Below are 20,772 nucleotides of genomic sequence, written 5' to 3'. Positions count from 1 at the left end.
GGGTCTCGCTCTTGCTCAGGCTGGTCTCAAACTCCTGAGCTCAAACAATCCGCCCGCCTCGGCCTCCCAGAGTGCCAGAGCCACCGCGCCCGGCCGAGGGAAATATTTTAATACTTTATAAAATCTGTCCTTTGGGTTTGAAGAATAGAGACCTTGTTCCAGTGTGGTTTCTAATTCTTAGTAAACTCCCTCTGGCGGGGCTTCTTTCTGGGGGCTCTGATCATCTTAGGGGCCCAGCGAGTCTGACACAAAGGGGGCTCGGGGTCGGAATTGCTTGTATATTGACCAGAAAACACAGTGTGGGGACGATTTCCTCATACCCCAGATCCCGCAGGTAGGGTGGCCTCTTCCCCTAACTGCTCACCCTTCAGCTATACTAAAGGACCTTCAATCCTCTCCTTGGTGCAGGGGAAAGAATCCTAAGTGATATCAATAAAATCCAAACTGTCAATTTTTAAAATATATATATAGATATAGTCAGAAAACCATTGCAGTTTTGAACTTCCAGTATAGTTAGATGGATACTGAGGGGTCACATTGAAGGCTCATGTCAACCAACGGCGACCTTTGGTTTGAAACCCAGTGGCTATAACCCAGTAAAGACTTACGGCGGTTTTTTGGGTTTTTTTTTTTTATCGGTAATCACTGACACCTGTTCTTTGTGCCTCTTACACTTGTATAAAAGAAATAACAGCCATGATTTCATGAAAAATATTATTTCTCTGAAATGACCTTTCTCCCCTTAATTAACGAATAAGATCTATTTGTCCCATTCTCCATCTTAAGATCTTTCTCTGCCTCCCCTCTGCCTATGCAGTGAGCTCTAAGCTTGTTAACGTGGCATCCTAACCTCCTCTCTGGCCACTCCCTCACCCTCATGGGCTCCAGCCATATAAACTTACATACGGGTCACTTCAAGCCACGTCCAGTCTCCCTTTTACCTGTGTGCTGGTCCTGCCCCCTGTGACACCCTGATCCGGGATCCTTGCCCGACAAACTGCAGTGGGTCCCTCAGAAGCCAGCTGGGAGAGGCGTCACGGCCCCAGGAGTCCTTCCCTGGCCTCCCCGGGCTGGGTCCAACGTCCCTCTCCAGCTCCCGCAGAACCTGGGACCCAGTGTGGATTGTGAGTGATCGTGGGCTCCTTGGAGGCTGGGGCCACAGCTTGGTCACCGTTGCTGTGCTGGTTCCCAATGCAGCGCACGGTGAGGGAGTGAATGAGGGGCATTTTCAGATGTGTCACTTTGAAGTTGCTTATCTTAAAAACAACAAGCATTTCACATTCCCATTTGGTTTCTCAAAGTGTAAGGATTGGGAAATAGCACTGAGGAATCAGAAAAACCTCATGTCACCTGCTTAGAGGGACAAAAAAATCAGAGGGGCTGTGTGTTTGGTTCTAGATCTTGGAAGTCCGGAAGGCATCGCCCTCGACCACCTCGGCCGCAACATCTTCTGGACGGATTCCTACCTGGATCGAATAGAAGTCGCAAAGCTGGACGGCACCCTGCGCCGGGTGCTCTTCGAGACGGATTTGGTGAATCCCAGGGGCATCGTCACGGACTCCATGAGAGGGTATCTCCGCGTGAATATGCGTGTGCATCTATTCTGTGTGCATCTGCCCTTTTAGATATGCCCAGAGATGAGGCTCTGACTCCGGTGTTGCTCTCCCACAAGGAATGAGTCCAGGATGGGCGAGTCTACACTTGGGGATCCACGTAGACATCCACGGCGAAATGCCAGCACATTTATTAGAATGTGGACTTGATACCACGTTCCACTTTCAAACCTCTTACCAAGAGGCTTTGTAAGTTGACAGCTCAGAAATTGGGTATTTTCCACGTGGGTTGAATGTGGATCAACACTCGAGTTGTGTCGACTCCAGAAGAGCATCAGGGTGGCCTAATCGTACCCCTGGGAGTCCTTCCCGGGGCAGACCCAGCTCGAACATTCTGGAGACTTCCCCCTGTGGGTTTCTCAGCACATCAGTGCTTTCACTTCCCCTCTCCTTGCTGCAAGCTCTGAATCTCACGCACCAGGCCCTCGGCTCCTGGGTGCTTGGATTCCTTCTCTTTGGGCCCACGTCCCTGGTTCTGTGGCCACTCAGCCCCCTCCCTCATGACAGGTGCTTTGACCTCTGCCTCTGCCAGCATCTTTGTCTGGCCTTAGTCCTGTCCCCTGGGTCTGCTGTGCCCTGTTTGGTGGCAGCATGTGGGGATTTCTCACCTGCTTATGTCAGTTGTGGCGTTTTGTTTTGTTAGCAGCTTTATTGAGATTTAATGTGTCAGTCACGTTAAAGGGAACTGAATTTGTTAATAACAGAATAACCAGATTCAAGTGAGGAACCAAATCCAAGTGTCCTTGCAGAAGAACACGTGTCCTATCCCCTCCAGACCCTTTGTAGCTGTTCTGTGTTTTCCTGTCTCCTAGTCTCTTTTCAAGTGTTTTTCATAAACTTTTTCTCAGGCATCTTTAATACACCTCTTCCTCTTTCCCCTCCTTTTCCTCCTCCAGGAACCTTTATTGGACAGACTGGAACAGAGATAATCCCAAAATCGAAACTTCCTACATGGACGGCACGAACCGCAGGATCCTGGTGCAGGAGGACCTGGGCTTGCCCAACGGGCTGACCTTCGACGCGTTCTCGTCTCAGCTCTGCTGGGTGGATGCAGGTGACAGAAAGCTTGGTGCTGGCCAGGGAAGGTTGTCAGTCTGCTGAGTCACAGTTGACAACCTGTAGTCCTCGGGCCAAATCTAACCGGCCACCTGTTTTTGTATAACCCGGAAACTATGAACAGTTTTTACATTTTTCAATGTTACAGTTTAACTAGTTATATAAATAACCTGCATTTGGTCCTTGGTTTTGCCTCCCGGCCCATGAAACCTAAAATACTTACCATCTGGCCCTTTCAGAAAAAGTTGGCTGACCCCCTGTTCTAAGTGGTACCGCACAGAGCCTGCAGTCGCCCCGATACCTATTAAGCAGTTCACAGCTTGCATCCCCATAGCTTCCTCTTGTCCCCAAGGCCTTAGGCGGGACTTGGAGCCAAGGAAGAGAAAGTAAGAGCAGCCCACATGCAGTCCCTGAGGTGTGCCCCTGCCTCGGCGGATGTGGGGTGTCCCTCAAGCTGGGGATGTGGGCAGGAGGCTCGGCCAGGAAGGAACATGAGTTCTGTACCAGACGTGACGTCAGGTACCACGGGGGACGCAGAGACTCTGAGATGTGGTCCCTGTCTAGTTAAAACAAGGCGCAGGACCTAAATCCTTGGATGAATACACAAGCCCTGAGTGGCAGTCAGCACGCAGGCGTGGTCCGGGCTGTGTGCAGCTGCTAACCAGGGGTGCAGTTTAGCAATTGTTACGGGCTCCGGATTCAGGAGGGAGGCTCCGGAGAGGCTTCCCGGGGGAGGGGCTCGGGCAAGAGCTGGCAGATGGCATCGTTCTTGCTAAGGGAAAGGAGGCCTGGGGAACAGAGCAGGCCAGACACCTGCTGCTCCAAGAACGGCTGACACAAGGTGCGGTTCCTCTGTCCTGGCTCATGTCTCCCCAGCAGCACCAGGACGAGGAAGGGACACCTTGCCAGTATTTAAGAGTGAGCCCCCTGCTTACTAGGATTTGTCATTGTAAAGCTGAAATTCTCCCCACTCTTGCCCTCGTTACTCATTTTTTGATACAAAGGGGCCATTCCTTGCATGAACAATGAACATCTTGTTTTCGCTTCACACAGGCACCAACCGGGCGGAGTGCCTGAACCCCGGCCAGCCCAGCAGACGCAAGGTTCTTGAAGGGCTGCAGTACCCTTTCGCTGTGACGAGCTATGGGAAGAATCTGTACTACACAGACTGGAAGACGTATGTCAGCTGCGGCCACCGCTGGGCCGGCTGGCCTGTCCTCCCACTCTGCCTCTGGGAGGCCGGGCCCTTCCCATCTGGCCTCTTGGCTTGGCCTTCAAGCCTCCAGAAATGTCCACTGTCCCTCACCCTGCTGGTTGTCAGGAGATGAGAGAGGAGGGTGAAGAAGAAAGGAGAGTGAGGCCCCTCGGGGAGCAGAGGAGGTGCCATTTGTCATCTGGACGCTCCTGTCTGGGCAGTTTTGAGTCTGTAAACCTGGACTTGCTGAGCGTGTCTGCTCTTTCCCTGGGAGCTGGCCCAGGGTCACTTGGCTGGTGGGCTCTGTGCCCACTTTATGCCTCTGCTTCATTATACACTAGTTCTTTTTTTTTTTTTTTTTTGAGACAGAGTCTTGCTCTATTGCCCAGGCTAGAGTGCCATGGTGTCACCCTAGCTCGCAGCAACCTCAAACTCCTGGGCTCAAGCAATCCTCCTGCCTCAGCCTCCCGAGTAGATGGGACTACTGGCATGCGCCACCATGCCTGGCTAATTTTTTCTATATATTTTTAGTTGTCCATATAATTTCTTTCTATTTTTTTAGTAGAGACGGGATCTTGCTCTTGCTCAGGCTGGTCTCGAACTCCTGACCTCGAGCGATCCTCCTGCCTCGGCCTCCCAGAGTGCTAGGATTACAGGCGTGAGCCACCGTGCCCGGCCCATACACTAGTTCTTAAACTGCAGTATTCCCACATCCCCTTCGTAACAACCCCTTCCTGCAAAAGGAGGGGTTAAACCAAAGAGGCAGCTGGCCAGGGGTGTCTGTACCGAAAGCCCATTTCCTGCCTGGAATTTAGAGTGGGACGGCAGAGCTAGTTCATCTTTATCCTTTTATAAAAAGCTGGAGAAACGCAGGCTGGAGGAGAAGGGAGAGATGTCTAGGAAGCAAGGCCACTGTGTCTGTGTATGACCTCCAGTTTACCCCACATGAGGCTGTCCTGGTTCAAGCCATCAGAGATATTTTACCTTCTGCCCTTCGGTGCTTTGTAGGAATTCCGTGGTTGCTGTGGATCTCGCTATTTCCAAAGAGACGGATGCCTTCCACCCCCACAAGCAGACCCGGCTGTATGGCATCGCCACAGCTCTGTCTCAGTGTCCTCAAGGTAACTCACCTGTGCTCTTACTGTTAGGGGACGTGGGGCACCCTGAGGCCCAGAGCCCACACTCTGGCTTCTACCTGTGTGGCCACCGGCAGCCCTGATCACATTCTAGGAGGGATGCAGTCCCTTCCATCAAGGGTCTTCTTTAGTGGGTGAACCAGATAAACAAACAGAAAGTGTTAGGTCATGAAATGGACAAGTGAGGAAAAGCACTGAGTCTTGGGCTGGGTCTAGAAGTATACGGTCTTCAGGTTCCAAATAGGAATATTAATGTTAGGATCACTGCTCCTTTGAAAAGTCCATCCGTTTTGCCTAACAGCAACAACAGTAATAAATAATAAGAATTTCAAACGTATGTATGGTACTTACTGTGAGCCAGGAACGTTACACATATCAACTCACTTAGAGTTCTAAGCGCTTTGTATTCATCAGCTTATTTCATCCTCATAGCAGCCCCATGAGGAAGGGGCTATAATTGTGTCCATTTTATAAATAAAGCAACTGAAGCAACTTGTTCAAGGTCAGCGTAGCTCACAGGGTGGAGTCCAGGCAGCCTGGCTCCAGAGTCTGTGCTGTGCTGCCTCTCAAAGTCCTTTCCCCCACCCCTTTCCTTCTCAGCTTGCCTCCTCTCCCCCAGTCAGTGTTAGGCCAAGTGTGCAAGCTAGATAGGACTTTGTACTTTAAAATTCCAACTCCGTGTTATGACCAGAGCTGGAGAAACCTCCCTGAGATCTGTTAAATAGCTTTAGTGGTAAAGCTGCAGAGCCCCTAGATCAGGTGTCAGTGTTTTTGCCTGTCTGGTTTAATGATGAGGAAACAAACAATAGATCGGCTTAGCTGATTGCCTAGTTTTTCCTGTTTCCCTGGAGCCCTTGTGAGCTTGGCTTCATGGAAACCAAAAAGGGGGTCACACAATAGGAGGCCACTCTTGGATGGCTGTGGAGTCGGGTCTGAAAGGAGGCTATTGAATTGATTTCTGCCTTTTCCAGGTCACAACTACTGCTCAGTGAACAATGGTGGCTGTACCCACCTCTGCTTGGCCACTCCAGGGAGCAGGACCTGCCGTTGCCCTGACAACACCCTAGGAGTTGACTGTATCGAACGGAAATGAAGACAACAGTGCCTTGTTCCCTTTCCAAGTATTTCACAGCAATACCCTACTTGAAACTACCTGGTCTAGACTGAAAATTGTCCTCTGGCTTAGTGGCCACTAGGTCCAAGTCTAGCCCAGCCTGAGCCCCAACAACTTTTCCCTCACTGTTCCCCAATATGTGCACCCTGGACTTCTGGGATGGAAAAGTCTCTACCACTACAATAGGACAGAACCCCCCACCCCAAACCCCAAGTGTCAGACAAGATTATTCAGCCCTGGGTGAGGATTATGTGCCCTGGGCCTTTTTCCAATCCTAGCCCCCAGTGGTAAGCAGAACCTCCAGGTCTGAGTTGCCCCCTTCCCTGTGGCCTTATGAGCTCAGCCTCCCTCTGAGGCACCCACCATCCTGTCAGCTCCTTGACATACCAGCCAGGGCCTGAGCAGGCAAGGTTGGGAGTGAAGGAGGGTGTTAGCCTTCCTACACTTTTTCTCTTGGTGCTCTGATTTCCCTCTTTATACTCCCATTGTTTTACTCCCCAGTTCTTCATCACCTTCATCCTGTCCAAGATCCCCATTATAGTGATCAAGTTCTGCCTTTTGATCTAAACCTCCCGCATCCTAGGGATATGTAAGTATTTGGTGGATGATAAGGAGCAGCCCCTCCCAGATAGGATATTTGTTTTTGAGCTGTAGGCATTGGCATTTGGTAGTCAAAGGCTTAAGTCAAAGGAGTGTCCATTGGTAGGAACTTCAAGATATAGAGTCAGAAATGTGAGGATAGGGAATTACTATGATGTGCCTTAAGTTTTTCCAAAGATTATCAAATTATTCCTCTTTGCCCACAACACCTGTATACCAGCTTCTGGTCTCTGATGTTGTGCTGGTCTTCAGTCCCACTGCTGGCACCAATGTCCAGCTTCCTCATAGAGACCCATTTGAGACAGCGGCTGGGGCTGATACCAAGGTGATGATCCACCACAATCCCTCACCTCACCTCTGGCCTCCACTCCTGAGAACCAATTTACATTCAACCATGAATTCACGCCTCCTTTGTTTCTCCCTCTATCTGTGCCCTTTGCTGGGTGTATTCTCATTGTTTCGAAAACATCTCCTCACTATGTCAGTAGGTAGTGTTATCTTTTTATAAACTGCTTCCCAGAGTCCTAAAATTTTGGATTGGAAGTTGAGAAAAAGGACTTTGAGTCAATAAAGGATGGGTAAGGGAATACAGAAGACTCAATGAAAAGTATCACAAAGAGATTGATCAAGAACAGGAATAGAAAACCCAAGAGGAAGAGGTAAGGAAGGGGATTTAAGAACAGCAATAAGAAAAACTTAAGTAACTGCAAAGAGAAAATGGTACATTTTGCCAAAGAACACTTATACTTGAGGACATGGAAAAATTTTTTGATACTCTCCTTAAGGAAGAGATCCCTCCTTTTTTCATCAAACCCCAGTGCACTCAGCCCCTCCACTCTGCCCCCTTCTGTCTTTGTTCTCACCTTGCTTCTGCAGTAGATTGGAGCCTGAATTGGGAGAGAGTTTTTTTAATAATTGGAGTTTGTCCCGAGAGGCAGTTTTGGCCCGAAGAATTACAAGATTTGGGGATCATTTAGGTCTCTTATACAGCCTAACCCCATAAATTAGTCTCACTTTCTTTTTGTATTTATCATTCCATATCAAGCCCTCTATATCAAATGTTCAACATGACTATATAATTTTTATAATTATTTTATTCATTTTATTAGATTTATTCTAAAATTTTAGAAATAATAAATTCTTAAACTGTGGAAACCACTGAAGGTGCTTATTAACTGTTCTCCCAGATTTGTACAAGTATCGGAGGAGTCTTTGGGTTTACAGCTGTACAAATATTAGTGTGGAAAATAAAATTTTTTTTGTTAAAAAGAAAATCTTCCTCTCTCTTTTTTGAATGAAGAGATTTAACATTGGGATGATATCATGATGGAAAGATGGCAGCCATTTAATCTGTAAAACCTATGGAACCAAGAGACTGTTATGCTAATATTATGAAGAATAGTGTGTTTTTCATGCCCATCCACAAAAGACTCAGAAGCTTATAATTGACTTAAAAATAAATATGTCATAGATCCCAAATCACCCCTTTGGACACTGTTTTTATTTTTCAGAAAAATCTATTCTATCTACAGGCAATAGGAAATGGTTTCTGATTCAGCCCTAAAGATGAGTTGTGTTTTTTCCTCTCTTCACTTCCAGAAGGAAGAAAGACACTTTCCCGACACTAGCCATGGGGTGAGACCCCTGATGTGTTCTAAGCTGCCACTGGGAGGCAGTGCCACTCATGCTGGCCCCTGGGGGATGAAAATGGCCTCTAACTTGGACAGAGTGAAGGGGGCTCAGAGGTTGCAGGATGAGGTGCTCAGAGCTCATTGCAGAGAAGGGAATTGGCACCATCAGTGGAAGCGATGTGCAGCCCACCAACATGAATTTCTTGAAAGGGACAACTTATTTACATTCAGGCCAATACTTCCAGTATTTTCTTCTGGCCATAAAGCCTAGTTACCTAAAGATGACATCAGGGAAGATGGTGGAAGTAGGAAACTCCAGGAATCCATCCCTCCATCATAGCAGTTGAACTGTCAGCTGTCTGAAGCAAGAAAATAGTTGCTGGGTGTTGAAGAACACTTGCAGCACCCAGGAGAGAGCTTGATGGCGAGGCTAGTCAATTTTGGTCAATTTCGGCTTTCACGTAGCAGTGACTACCATCCCATCACTCAGCCCCATGACAGGCAGCTGTGAGGACTAGAGCCACGTTGGTCAATAAGGACCTAGTTTTTCAACAACCAGGATTGTGGGTTCTGATCACTGTGATTTTGATAATTGAAGGGCCAGCACATAGGGAACGATGTTCATGACATTGGATTTGGCAATGATTTCTTGAACATGACATAAAAAGTATAAGCAACAAAAGAAAAAAAGAGAAACTGGACTTCATCAAAATTAAGAACATTTGTGCATCAAAGAATACTATCAAGAGAGCGAAAGGGTAGCCCATGAAATGGAAGAAAATATATGCTATATCTGATAAGGAATTAATATCCAGAATATATAAAGAACTACAGCTCAACAACAACCAAAAAACCCATTTCAAAAATGAGTAAAGGATTTGAATTCACATTCCTGCAAAGAAGATATACCAACGGTCAATAAGCACACGAAAAGATGCTTAACATTTCTACTCATCAGGGAAATGGAAATCAAAACCACAATTGATAAAACTTCACACTCATTAGGATGGTTGTTATCAAAAAACAAACAAATGTTGGAGAGAATGTGGGAAATTGGAACCTTTGTCCATTGCTGGTGGGAATGTAAAGTGGCGTGTCACTGAGCAGTGGCCTTACTGCCTGACACACATAGAAGCCAATGCGATGGCACTAGCTTTTGAGAAAAGAAAAAGCTTTATTGTAAGGTTGACCAGCAAGGAGACAAGAGGCAATGCTCAAATATGTCTCCCTGAGCTGGGGTCTAGGGGCAGATTTTATAGGAAGAGAATAACTATGAAGGAGATAGGAAAATGCAACAGGGCATGGTTTGATTGGGTTATACAGAGAGGCAGTGCAGGGTCCTTGGATCCTAAGTTCATATGCAAAATGACAGGGCACCCCTTGCTTCTTAATTTGGTCAGTGCTCCTCGGTCTGGGTGTTGAGGTTCTGTGTATGCATGTGGTTGACTTTTGCATTCCCACCGGCTCCAGGGTCACTAACTGGGCACACTGGTTCATCTGCACATGCTCAGGTTTACGTGACTTGCAACGTGGGGGTCTGTTGCGACTGAAAAACAACTAACTCGTCATCCTGCTATTGACAAAGTTGAACCAGTTGGAACTGGTTCTGTGGGTACCGATGCACATTCCGTGGAAGACAGTTTGGTGGTTCCTCAAAAAGTTGAATATATAATGGAATTACCGTGTGATCCAGCGATTCCACTGATAATGTACCCAAAAAGAATTGAAAGCAGCGGCTGCAGATACTTGTGTGCTAATGTTCATTGCAGCGTTATTCACTGTAGTCAAAAGGTGGAAATGACATAAATGTCCACCAACAGATGAATGGATAAACAAAATGTGATAGGTACATGCAGTGGACTATTATTTAGCCTAAAAAGGAATGAAGTCCTGACACATGCTACAACATGGACGAACCCTGAGGACACGATGCTATGTGAAGTAAGGCAGATACAAAGGAAAAAATACAAGATCCCACTTCTGTGAGGCATCAAGAATAGACCAGTTCACAGAAATTGAAAGGTGATTGGAGGTTACTAGAGGCCGTGGGAAAGCGAAGTGGAGAGTTATTGCTCAGTAGTTACAGAGCTATTGTTTGGGGTAATGAAAAGTTTTGGAAATAGTGGTGATGGTTGTACAATATAATATTGTGAATGTAATTAATACCACTGAATTGTGCACTTAAAAATGGCTAACATGGCAAATTTCATGTTATATATATTCTACCACAATTTTAAAAATCAATAATGTACTATACCAAAAACCATTGCATGTACACTCTGGGTAAATTGTATGGCATGTGAATTATAAATATAGCTCAATAAAGCTGGGTTTTAAAAAAATCAGTATAATTAAAAAAGAAACCAAAACCCGTAGTTACCTAAGCTTGGCAAAATGTTGATCATTATTCGACACAGCTGGCTGAATCCTCAAGATTTCAAGGTTCCAGTTTAGGTGCTGCTATGAAGGAGCTTTGCAGATGGAATTAAGATTGCTAATTAGCCGACCTTAAAACAGGGAGATTATCTTGGATTATCAAAGTGGGCCCTTAAACACAGACGAAGAAGTTAGGAGAATGAGAGACAGGCAAAGATGGAAGCAGAGGGATGAGGAGGAAGCTAAGAGGGACCCCACCCGCCTGGCTGGCTTCAGAGACGGAGGAAGGGAGTCCTGAGACAAGGGAAAAGGTACCTTCTGGAAGCCGAGAACAACTCCCAGCTGACAACCTACACATAGGGACCTCAGTCCTACACCTGCCAGGAACTGGGTTCTGCCACGACCTGACTGTGGGCCTGGAAGCGGATTTACCCCCAGAGCGTCCAGAAGGAAATGTAGCCCGGCTGCCACCTGGATTTCGGCCCTGTGAGACTGTAATCAGAACACCCAGGTGAGCCACACTGTGCTGGGCTTCTGACCTACAGAACCGTGACATCATAATGGGTGTTGGTTTAAGTCGCTAAATTGCTGGTGAGTTGCTACTCAGCGGTAGAGAACTAACACCCTTGTTGCAGCTGGTGTTGGTTGCAGGGATTACGCTGGAAAGCTTCCGTGTGTCTGTCTGCCCTCCCCACCCCGATCTGGGCCCCAGGAGGATGACATCTGTGGCCTCCTTGTCCCCTGGCTTCCTAGCAAGAGGTGGAGGCAGAGAGGAGAGTGAGACCTGTTGTCCTTTGACCAGCTCGCCCCGAGGTCACAGCCCCACTTGAGGTGTCCCTCTGTGCACACACTCTACCAGTGTTGCAGGCACCACGCCCTGCCCTGGTCTCCGGGCCTTAGGGAGGTGACAGGGCCCTAGTGCCCTCTAGGGCTGCTCCATTCCTTTCAAGCTCCGCACACCCCCGCCCCCAGCCACAGCTAAGCCTCCCTGGAATCATCCGAATTTGAGTTCATCTGGTTTTTGTCGAGACCCTGAGACAGGAGTTGGTAACTACGATCTCTACTTTTGTGTCTGTTTGGTAAAAATTCGTACCGTTTAGTTTCCAAATACACTAAAAAGCTATCTCACAATCACATCTCATGTGTATCAGCACACGCGTTAGTTACCGTGTAACTCACAGGTGTGGATTACACAGGTGTACCAAAAAGGTACCCAAAAGTCACACCAAGAAAGTGTTTATTTTGTTAGCTCATTTTGATTTTCAGACTTGGAGCCACAATGGCAGACAAGTGCATCCGCTCACTCTGGGGCATTTCTGGGTCAATACGGTGCTTTCTCAGTCACTTAGCTGTGTTCAGCAGGGCCATTTGCCCTGTCCCTCCTCGGGGTCCCCCAGAGCTCACAGCCCTAAGCTAGCTGCTTCTGGCCGGCCTGAAACTGATCTGTCACTCCAAGTGTTCCCCAAGGGAGATCTTGAGCTTGGGGGCTCTGTGAGCACCAGGGTCCCCTTCCACGGGTCTCGCAGTCCTCCGTCTCCTGATCCTCACCGGTCACCCTGCAGCCTCCTCATCCTCATCGCCTGGCCCAAGCGAATGGCAGAGGCTCCTTCAGCCTTTCCCAAAGGGCCAGCTGTCCTGCCTCCCCCGAGGGAGAGGGACGGTCAGCGAGCCGCCCTTTCTCCAGGGCTGCCCCAGCAGGGCTCCCCGCCCGCAGGCTGTACCCCCCAGCAAGCGCCCCAGTACCGCCGGGTCTTCCTTCCTCCCTGGCTCCCTCCTCCTCTGCCCTGACCTCTCCCAGGGGCAGGTTTGCTGTCGTTCCAACATCAGCCCTCCTGGGGCAAACGGGGGCCCCAGGGCTGCCCTCCCCAAGGCAGAGCAAGGGTTAGGGTGGAGAGGGAAAGGGTAGCCCTTAGATTGATGCCTCACATGATTAATTTATGCAACACACACACACACACACACACACACACACACACACACACACACACGAGTTTGAATCCACTAAAGGAATAATAACAGCATGACTGATCCAAAGACAGACACTCAGTGCAAATACACTTGCTTCCATCCTGGGTCCTAAGCCAAATGAGCCTCCTTCCCGCCTACAGATGCCATTTTACTTTAATACTTAGAGCAACTATGTTTTCACTTGAAAAATAAAGGTTTGGGGGTCTGATTTCTAATGCCAGCAGGGCTTCCACTCTTTGCTTCCTCCACTCACAGCTTCAGTTTTTAAAAAAACAATCCCACACGCGTATCTGCTGGTGCACATATGGCCGGGCCTCGGGTACCATCCGTGCTGCATTCGGAATCTCTGCCACGCCGAGAGGCACAAAATGAACAGTCTCGTCACCTCCCACTCTGAGGATGGGAGGGTCTGATGAAGCCCGGGTGAATCCGGCACGGTGACTGTGCACACAGTAGGTGGGAGAACGGGAAGCGATGTTGGGGATGACGGAGCCATCTGCATTTTAGGGACGAGAGAAGTTCACCCACACCCGCTCGGGAACTGGGCACCGCCGGGTGCCTGGCATGGGGCTGGGGAAGGGCTGGGGAAGAGCTGGCACCTTCCCTGCTTCTGGCATTTTCCATGGGGGGAGGGAGGGTGTCCTATGGCTGTGCCAAGTTGTCCACCGGCTACTGGGCCTGTGGTCTGTGTTCCTCACTGCTCCACAGGGGCCTCCAGTGTGCTTGGTGCTGGTGCCCACAGGAATGCTGTGGCCCCCGGGGCCCAGTGCTGCCATCTGCCTCCTCAGGGACTTCCAAGGAGAGGGCAGAGCACAGGACAGGCCTCACCCCTGAGGCCCTCCGTGTCCCTCCATGGCACCGCCCCAGGCCCTGTCTACGAGTGCAAGAGGCTTCTGAAGGCTTGCACAGCTGGCAGGGGAACTGAGAACAGCAGCAAAGAATCCCCCACGAGGGCAGCCCCACGTGTTCCCCTGTCCTGGCTCCTCTGCCCTCAGGCTTCCCTGCCCTACCGTCTACACCACCTGCTGTCTACACCACCTGCCATCTACACCACCTGCCGTCTACACCACCTGACCAGCCACCCTGCCCTTCCCCAGGGGGTTCCTCACTCACTCCAGGATCCTTCCCCTCAAGTCTAGGTTGCTCAGTGCAGGGTGATCAATAATGACTTTCAAGGACAAAAATATACCAGGTCACAGCAGCATTTTACGGAGAAAGCAAACACAAGTACAAAGAGAGGAAGGAGCAGGAAAGCGCTGACCCGCCTCCCCTTTCAGCAGATGATGACAACAATGAAATCACTATGAGACCCGGATCCCGCCGGACACAGTGGTAAGAGCACTGTGACATTCTTCTTATATGCCAGTCTCTACGATACTCTGGAAGTTGCATCTCTCTGCAACTGAGCACACCTATGATGAAAAAATGTTTCCAAAACAATAAAAATATATGGGGAAATAGGGTTTTGCACAAATTCTTTTAGGGGGTACTTGAGCAAGCACGTTTGGAGACCAGGGGTCTGGAAAAAGGAGGCCATGGGGCCCTGGTCCTCCCCAGCAGAAGTGTTGCTGCCCAGCTCTGGTTCTGAAGCCCGGGGCACTGGCTGCTCCCTGTTCCCTTTCTTTCCAGGATTTAAAATTCCTCACAATGGAGAAGGACCCCGACCAGGGGCCCTTGTTAACACAACACTGAATCAAGACATGGAAGGGCCAAGAAGGCTTGAGAAATAGGCTCTAAGCAGTGGCTTCCTGGTTGCTGGCAGCTTTGGTGGGGACAGACAAGTTTAAATGACAGCCTCCCTGAGCGCCCCCAGCCCCTGGGATTCCAAGTTTAAATCTGGGGCGCGTCTTCCCACAGGCAGTTCCAGAAGTGGCCACGCGAGGGCAGTAAGAACCCCCGATGCCAGCTCTTGGTGGCATCGGGAGCGAAGGGGGCGAGGGACACACCCCGAGCCTGTCCACCAGGTGACTTCCCGGAAAGAAGCTGTGCTCTGGCTTTCCCGTCATCGTCCTGGTCAAGAACCTGTCTAGTATTTGGTCGGTTGCCTAACCTGCTGCCAAAGGGAGTCCCCAGCGATGGGGTCAAGCCTCTGCGTTTTCATTCGGATTCCCCCACGAATAGCCTGGCACTTTCCCTCCCAAGTCCTCTCTTCGCCCAGGAAACACTTACAGACGTCGTCACTCTGCACCATTCCCAAGTATAGTCTGTGTCCACGCAAGTGCACGCATGTCTTGGTGGACCAGGTCCTGAGCGAGTCTAAGTGGAGAATGACACAGAGTAGCAGGCTGATTCCAGAAAATGCAAGAGGCAGTCCTCACCCAGTGACCCTGCATCTGGCCACTGAGCTACTAATACCAGGCGGTGCTCAATGATTGGTTCAAACTGCTTCAAGGTGAGGAGTTAAAGAGATTAGAGACGGGAGAGGCCCAGTAGGGATGGCAGAGCCAGGAGGTTTCATTGGCTGAGCATAGATGGAGAATGGGAGACTCACGATGACCTTCCGGGGTAGGGTTTATTGTGCCCAGTGAGTGAGTCAGGAAACTGGGGCTCAAGGAAGTGAAGTGACTGGCAAGTGTCAGAGCAGAGTCCAACTCCAGATTGGGTTTGTGCTAAACATCCTTCCCCACCCCAACCCTTTTTACAAAACACTTTAAATAAATATTTATTTTTACTTTATTATTTATTTGTGTTTAACCCATTTCCATGTAGAAAGATACAGTACAAGAAAAAGAAATCATAGCAATCTCATTATTCAGCGATAGCCCCATCGATACATTGATATCTTATCCCAGAAATGTTGTTAATATGCACATACATAATCTTGTTATATATATTTCATAAAATATATGTAAGAAAAAATGGAATGCAGTTATGCTTTTTAATATTTTTGGTTTCCATTTAACTAAATGTGCATATGAATCTTACTTTTAATGACTACATAATAGTAGTATATTCTATTATATGAATGGACAATAAACTCTCATCAGCTCATTTATTGATGAACATTTAGGGTGTTTCTATTTTTTGCTGTGGTAAATAATAATAAACACCTTGTACTTATATAAGTGTCCTTATTAATATCTCCGGGATAAGTTCCAACTCACTATTATCGAAAATTTTAAGAGTTTTAATACATACTGCCCAACTGCCTGCAGAAAGTTTGTACCTATTTATACTCCCCCCAGTGGGAGTGTTTGAGAGTGTCCATTTCCTTATGTTTTTACCTTTGGATAGTTAATTTTTTTCATCTGTGTCAATCAAAGAGGTAAACATGGAGGGGGAGTGGTATTTGTTTATTAAAATTTATATTCTTTTAGAATATAAATTGTGAGGTTGAGAACCACTGAAAAAATTCTGGGGAAAAAAAAAAAAGCCTGCTGGGATTTCCATCGGGATTATGTTGCATCTACAGATCACTTTGGGGAGAATTGTTGTCTTAATAACATTGAGGCTTCCTTCCAATCCATGAATGTGAAATGTTTCTGCATTTATTTAAGAAGGACTATAATTCCTGAGAAACTATTACAGTCTGGCCCTTAGCTTGGCTCATGTATAATCTGCATTTTACTGGTGTGGCTTCTGAGCCCAGAGACAATAAGACCCCTGTGAAGATGATATGTAGCTAGCACGCTGGGATTCCAGGTACCTGTCCAACGCTGTTGCCACTTCATTCTGCTGCCTCTTGTCACTAGTAAGGTGGCCGACAGCACCTAAGCCAGCTCTAGTTTAGGGCATTTCATTGGCATAATCAGTTGCCTTCAGAAGGAGAAGAGAGATTGATTAAAAACAAAAGGGATTTTGTGGCATAGAAACAAGCAAAGGCATGGTGTGTTTGCACTCAGGGAAGGCCTGGAAGGAGACCCAGGAAATTCTTAACTGGGGTTCTCTCTGGGGAGGGTAACGGTGGTGGTAGAAGGATTAGTGAGGACCTTGACTTTTCTTTTTTTTTTTCGTTTTGAGACAAAGTCTCACTGTGTTGCGCGGGCTAGAGTGCTGTGGCATCAGCCTAGCTCACAGCAACCTCAAACTCCTGGGCTGAAGCGATCCTCCTGCCTCAGCCTCCTGGGTAGCTGGGACTACAGGCACGCACCACTGTGCTCAGCTAATGTTTTCTATTTTTAATTGTTTGGCTAATTTCATTCTATTTTTTTTAGTAGAGACGGGGTCTCACTCTTGCTCAGGCTGGTCTCGAACTCCTGAGCTCAAGTGATCCTTCCACCTCGGCCTCCCAAAGTGCTAGGATTACAGGCGGGAGCCACTGCGCCCAGCCAGGACCTTGACTTTTCATCTTCAACTGTCCTGCACTGTCATCAGAAACTTCTAGCATCTTTCCTTTACCATCAAAAGACTCTCTAGTCAAGAGAGTGATGAGGAAAGATCTTCCCAATGTTGCCAATTGCAGAACTTGAAAATGGGAAGTTGCCGGGTTCCCTCCACAACTGTAGGGGCTGTGGAGTGACCATGCTCCTCGGGAGGCATCTTGCAGGGGTGGGGGCGGGGGAGGAAGATGCACACAGACCTACATGTCCCCCTGAGGGAACAAACCTATACCTGTCACTCCCCAGGGTCCTCTGCTAAGCGGAATGTAGCTGCTGCCCCGAGGTCAGCTCCAAGTTGTTCCTCTAGGGTGCACGGGCGGGCCACTTACCCCAACTCCAGAGCCGCTTCACCCACGGCTGCTGTGGGCCTTGCAGCAATTCCTGTTTGGGGACAAAGGTACCATGTGAAACTGACAAAGAGGAAGCTGTGGCTATGTCAGTGAGCGGGGTACAGAGAGGGCCCTCCGCCCTTTGCCCTCTGGGAATGGGATGCTCCTGAGCAGCCATGCATGTGGCTCAGCAGGACAGGGAACACCCCCAGTGCTGCCGTGGGGCTCCCTGGAGACCATGGAGTAGGTGGAACCTTCGCGATGATTCTCCTTCTCCTTCTGTCATTGCCCCCCACCCCACAGCCTTCTCCACCCCCACGGCATCCCACCCTTTCCTCCCTTCCAGCCTTCCCTCCTTCTCACGCTGCACTGATCTTTGCTGTCCTCATGCCTAGACTCATACAGGGGACACGGTTGCACCCCACAAATGTCAGATGGCTGGATGGATGGAAGGACGGAGCTAATGCAGTGGACGCTGACATGTTAAATATTTCCACCGAAAATCTACGTTCCTCCAGCCCCAACTCTCTCCCACTGCCTGGATGTGGCCCCTATGCAGCCCGCTGCCCTGGGAGTGGGACACACTGGTGTCTGCACTCCTGAGTGTCTGAAGAGAGAATGGCTTATGAGAACAGGAAGCCAAGCCACAGGCCATGAGAAAATGTTTGCAAAACAAATACCTGATAAAAGACTGGTATCTAAAATATACAAATAGGCTGGGCGCGGTGGCTCACGCCTGTAATCCTAGCACTCTGGGAGGCCGAGGTGGGAGGATCCCTCGACGTCAGGTGTTCGAGACCAGCCTGAGCAAGAGTGAGACCCTGTGTCTACTAAAAATAGAAAGAAATTATCTGGACAACTAAAAATATATATAGAAAAAATTAGCCAGGCATGGTGGTGCATGCCTGTAGTCCCAGCTACTCGGGAGGCTGAGGCAGGAGGATCGCTAGAGCCCAGGAGTATGAGGTTGCTGTGAGCTGGGCTGACGCCACAGCACTCTAGCCGGGGCAACAGAGCGAGACTCTGTCTTAAAAAAATAAAATAAAATAAAATGAAATATACAAATAATTCTTATACTGGATAACAAGAAACAGCCCAATTAAAAAGTGGGCAAAAGATCTGAACAGACACTGCACCAAAGAAGATATGTAGATGGCAAGTAAGCATGGGAAGGAGACTCAATGTCATGTGTTGTTAGGGAATTATGAACTAGAACAGCAATGAGATACCACTGCATACCTATCAGGATGGCTACAATTCAAACAGCGAGAACACCACACATGCTGAGAGCCTGAGACCGCGCTGGGAAGGGTTGGGAGCAACAGGAACTCTCACTCCCTGCCGATGGGAATGCAGCGTGGTGCAGCCGCTTTGGAGGGAGCGTGATAGTTTCCTACAAAGCTAAATGGAATCGTGCCATCAGATCCATCCATCAAGCTCTTTGGTGTCTATTCCAACAAATTAAAAACTGATGTCCACACAGAAACCTACACACAGACATTGACAGCAGCCTTATCCATAGTTGTCCAAGCCAGGAAGCAACCACGATGGCCTTCAGCAGGTGGATGGATAGACACACCGTGGTACGTCCAGACAGTGGGATATTACCCAGGGCTAAGGGGAAGGAGCTGTCACGCCGTGCAAAGACAAGAAGGAAATTTACATACATATTACTATGCAAGAAGCCAATCCCAAAAGGCTGCATATTATATAATTTCACTACATGACACTCCGAAAAAGCAAAACTATGAAGACAACAAAAAATAAATCTGTGGTTTTGGAGGGGTGAGGAGGAGGGAGGGATGTCTAGGCAGAGCACGGAGAATTTTTAGGGCAGTGAAAGTACTCTATATGCTACTACAGCGGTGGACACATGGCCTCATACATTTGTCAAACCCATAGAACATGCAACACCAACTGGACTCATGTAAACTATGGACTTCAGTTAAGAATAATGTCTGGATATGGGCTCATCAATCTGAGCAAATACATCACACTAATGCAAGATAATAATGGAGAAATGGGAGCAGGGGTAAAGGAGGGTCTGTATGGTCTCTTCAATATTTTCTGTCAGCATAAAACAGTTCCAAAAAATAAAGTTATTAGAGAGAGAGAGAGAGCACACACAAGCATGAAGCTCTTGCCAACTAATAATTTGCCATGTGGGAATCCCAGCAAGGGTTTAGTGAGTAGACTCCCTTTGCCATATTGTTTTATTTCTTTACTACTCAAAGATCCACCTAGTGCTTACATGGGACCGATAAATCCTTACGGTTGTTAAATTCCCAGTAAAATGTATTGTTAGCTTTACAGGAATACGAGAAGGTACCCACAAGGCCTGGCTATGCTGAGTAGGGTGAACTCGGCGGCTGTCATTTCTCTCTCTGCAGGTTTACAAGGTGCCACTTAGCGGGGAGCTCAGCCCCGCACAGGTGCACAGGGTTTATAACGATCACATGACTCTGCCAGCGCCGAGAAATATCCATCGCTGGGACAATTTCACTTCTCCACGATTGAATTCCAGGCAGGCAGTTTATCCAGCAACTGGACATTGTCATTTATGACAGGCTTTCTGGAATCGTAAAGGGAGCGCGGGTTTGAGCCCTGGCTTTCCATCCTGACCGGTTGTGTCCCTTTCTACGTGTCAGCCTCCTCCTCTGTAAATGGCAAACCACAGCCCTGACAGTTCTCATGGGAAAGCAGCGAGTAGAGTGTGGGGCCTCAACTGTGTGACCTCAATAAATGTCACTTGTCAGCCTCATGCTTGAGGTTATCACAGAGGAGCTGATGGACTGCCTGCCTTAATGGAGGGTTTTTTGTCTGCGATGCCCCCGCCTGGGAGCTGTGCTCAGTAACCGTGACCTGGTTCTAGAGGGCAGTAGTGACACACCCATTCAAAACTGCAGGCAGTCTAAAATTACCAGACTCAAGGTCCGGCCCATTCAGAAGAATATAGCTGGCAGCATAGAAATAGAAGACAAGCCGAGATCACTCTGCTAACTGCTGGTCGCAAAATTACCAGATGATGTCTTGAAACGAGGATCAAACCCAGGCAAACAGGAGGAGCTTGGAGTAGGAGAATTCAGTCCTCGCCTGGTGACAGAAGGCGGGGAGTCCCCAGCCTGGTTGTGGTGCAATGACACCTTGTGCAAGGCACACTGTGTGGAACATTATGCAAAACGCTTCCTCTAAACAAAATGTGACGACAGAAAGTGGAACTAAAATAAACCTAGTTTCACTTAGGGTGAAAGAAAGTCCACTCCGCAAAAACCCGCTTTGGTTCACTTCTGGACGCTACCAAATTAGCCCTGTCCACAAGGCAACCCCACAACTGGGTCTGAGAACAGAGTCACAAGCAGGTTCTGGGGCCCGGGGCCATCTTTGTCCAGGACAGTTCCCTTTCTGCACTCAACTCGAACAACAGTTTTTGTAAGC

The 20,772-nt window shown here is 48.4% G+C and overlaps 1 protein-coding gene and 1 long non-coding RNA gene across 2 annotated transcripts in view; one reads left to right on the top strand and one right to left on the bottom strand.

Moving 5' to 3' along the window:
- Window positions 1-7,974, top strand: part of NID1 (nidogen 1) — a 70,564-nt gene extending 62,590 nt beyond the window's left edge. The window contains exons 16-20 of the mRNA XM_045537255.1: window positions 1,399-1,570; window positions 2,510-2,667; window positions 3,723-3,846; window positions 4,873-4,985; window positions 5,972-7,974. Coding sequence (XP_045393211.1) covers window positions 1,399-1,570; window positions 2,510-2,667; window positions 3,723-3,846; window positions 4,873-4,985; window positions 5,972-6,093 — 689 coding nt within the window. The 3' untranslated portion in view covers window positions 6,094-7,974. The remainder of the gene's footprint in view (window positions 1-1,398; window positions 1,571-2,509; window positions 2,668-3,722; window positions 3,847-4,872; window positions 4,986-5,971) is intronic.
- Window positions 7,975-17,083: 9,109 nt separating this feature from the next.
- LOC123627587 lies at window positions 17,084-20,395 on the bottom strand. Its single transcript, XR_006731372.1, has 3 exons — window positions 20,357-20,395; window positions 17,338-17,389; window positions 17,084-17,168 (listed from the first exon to the last, which is right to left on the bottom strand). It is a non-coding gene; the product is annotated as an uncharacterized LOC123627587 (long non-coding RNA).
- Window positions 20,396-20,772: the final 377 nt, after the last annotated feature.

This window comes from Lemur catta, chromosome 25 (assembly GCF_020740605.2).
Source record: "Lemur catta isolate mLemCat1 chromosome 25, mLemCat1.pri, whole genome shotgun sequence".
Lineage (NCBI taxonomy): Eukaryota > Metazoa > Chordata > Mammalia > Primates > Lemuridae > Lemur > Lemur catta.
Note: the sequence above shows the minus strand (reverse complement) of the source record. Positions and strands in the feature narration are given on the sequence as shown.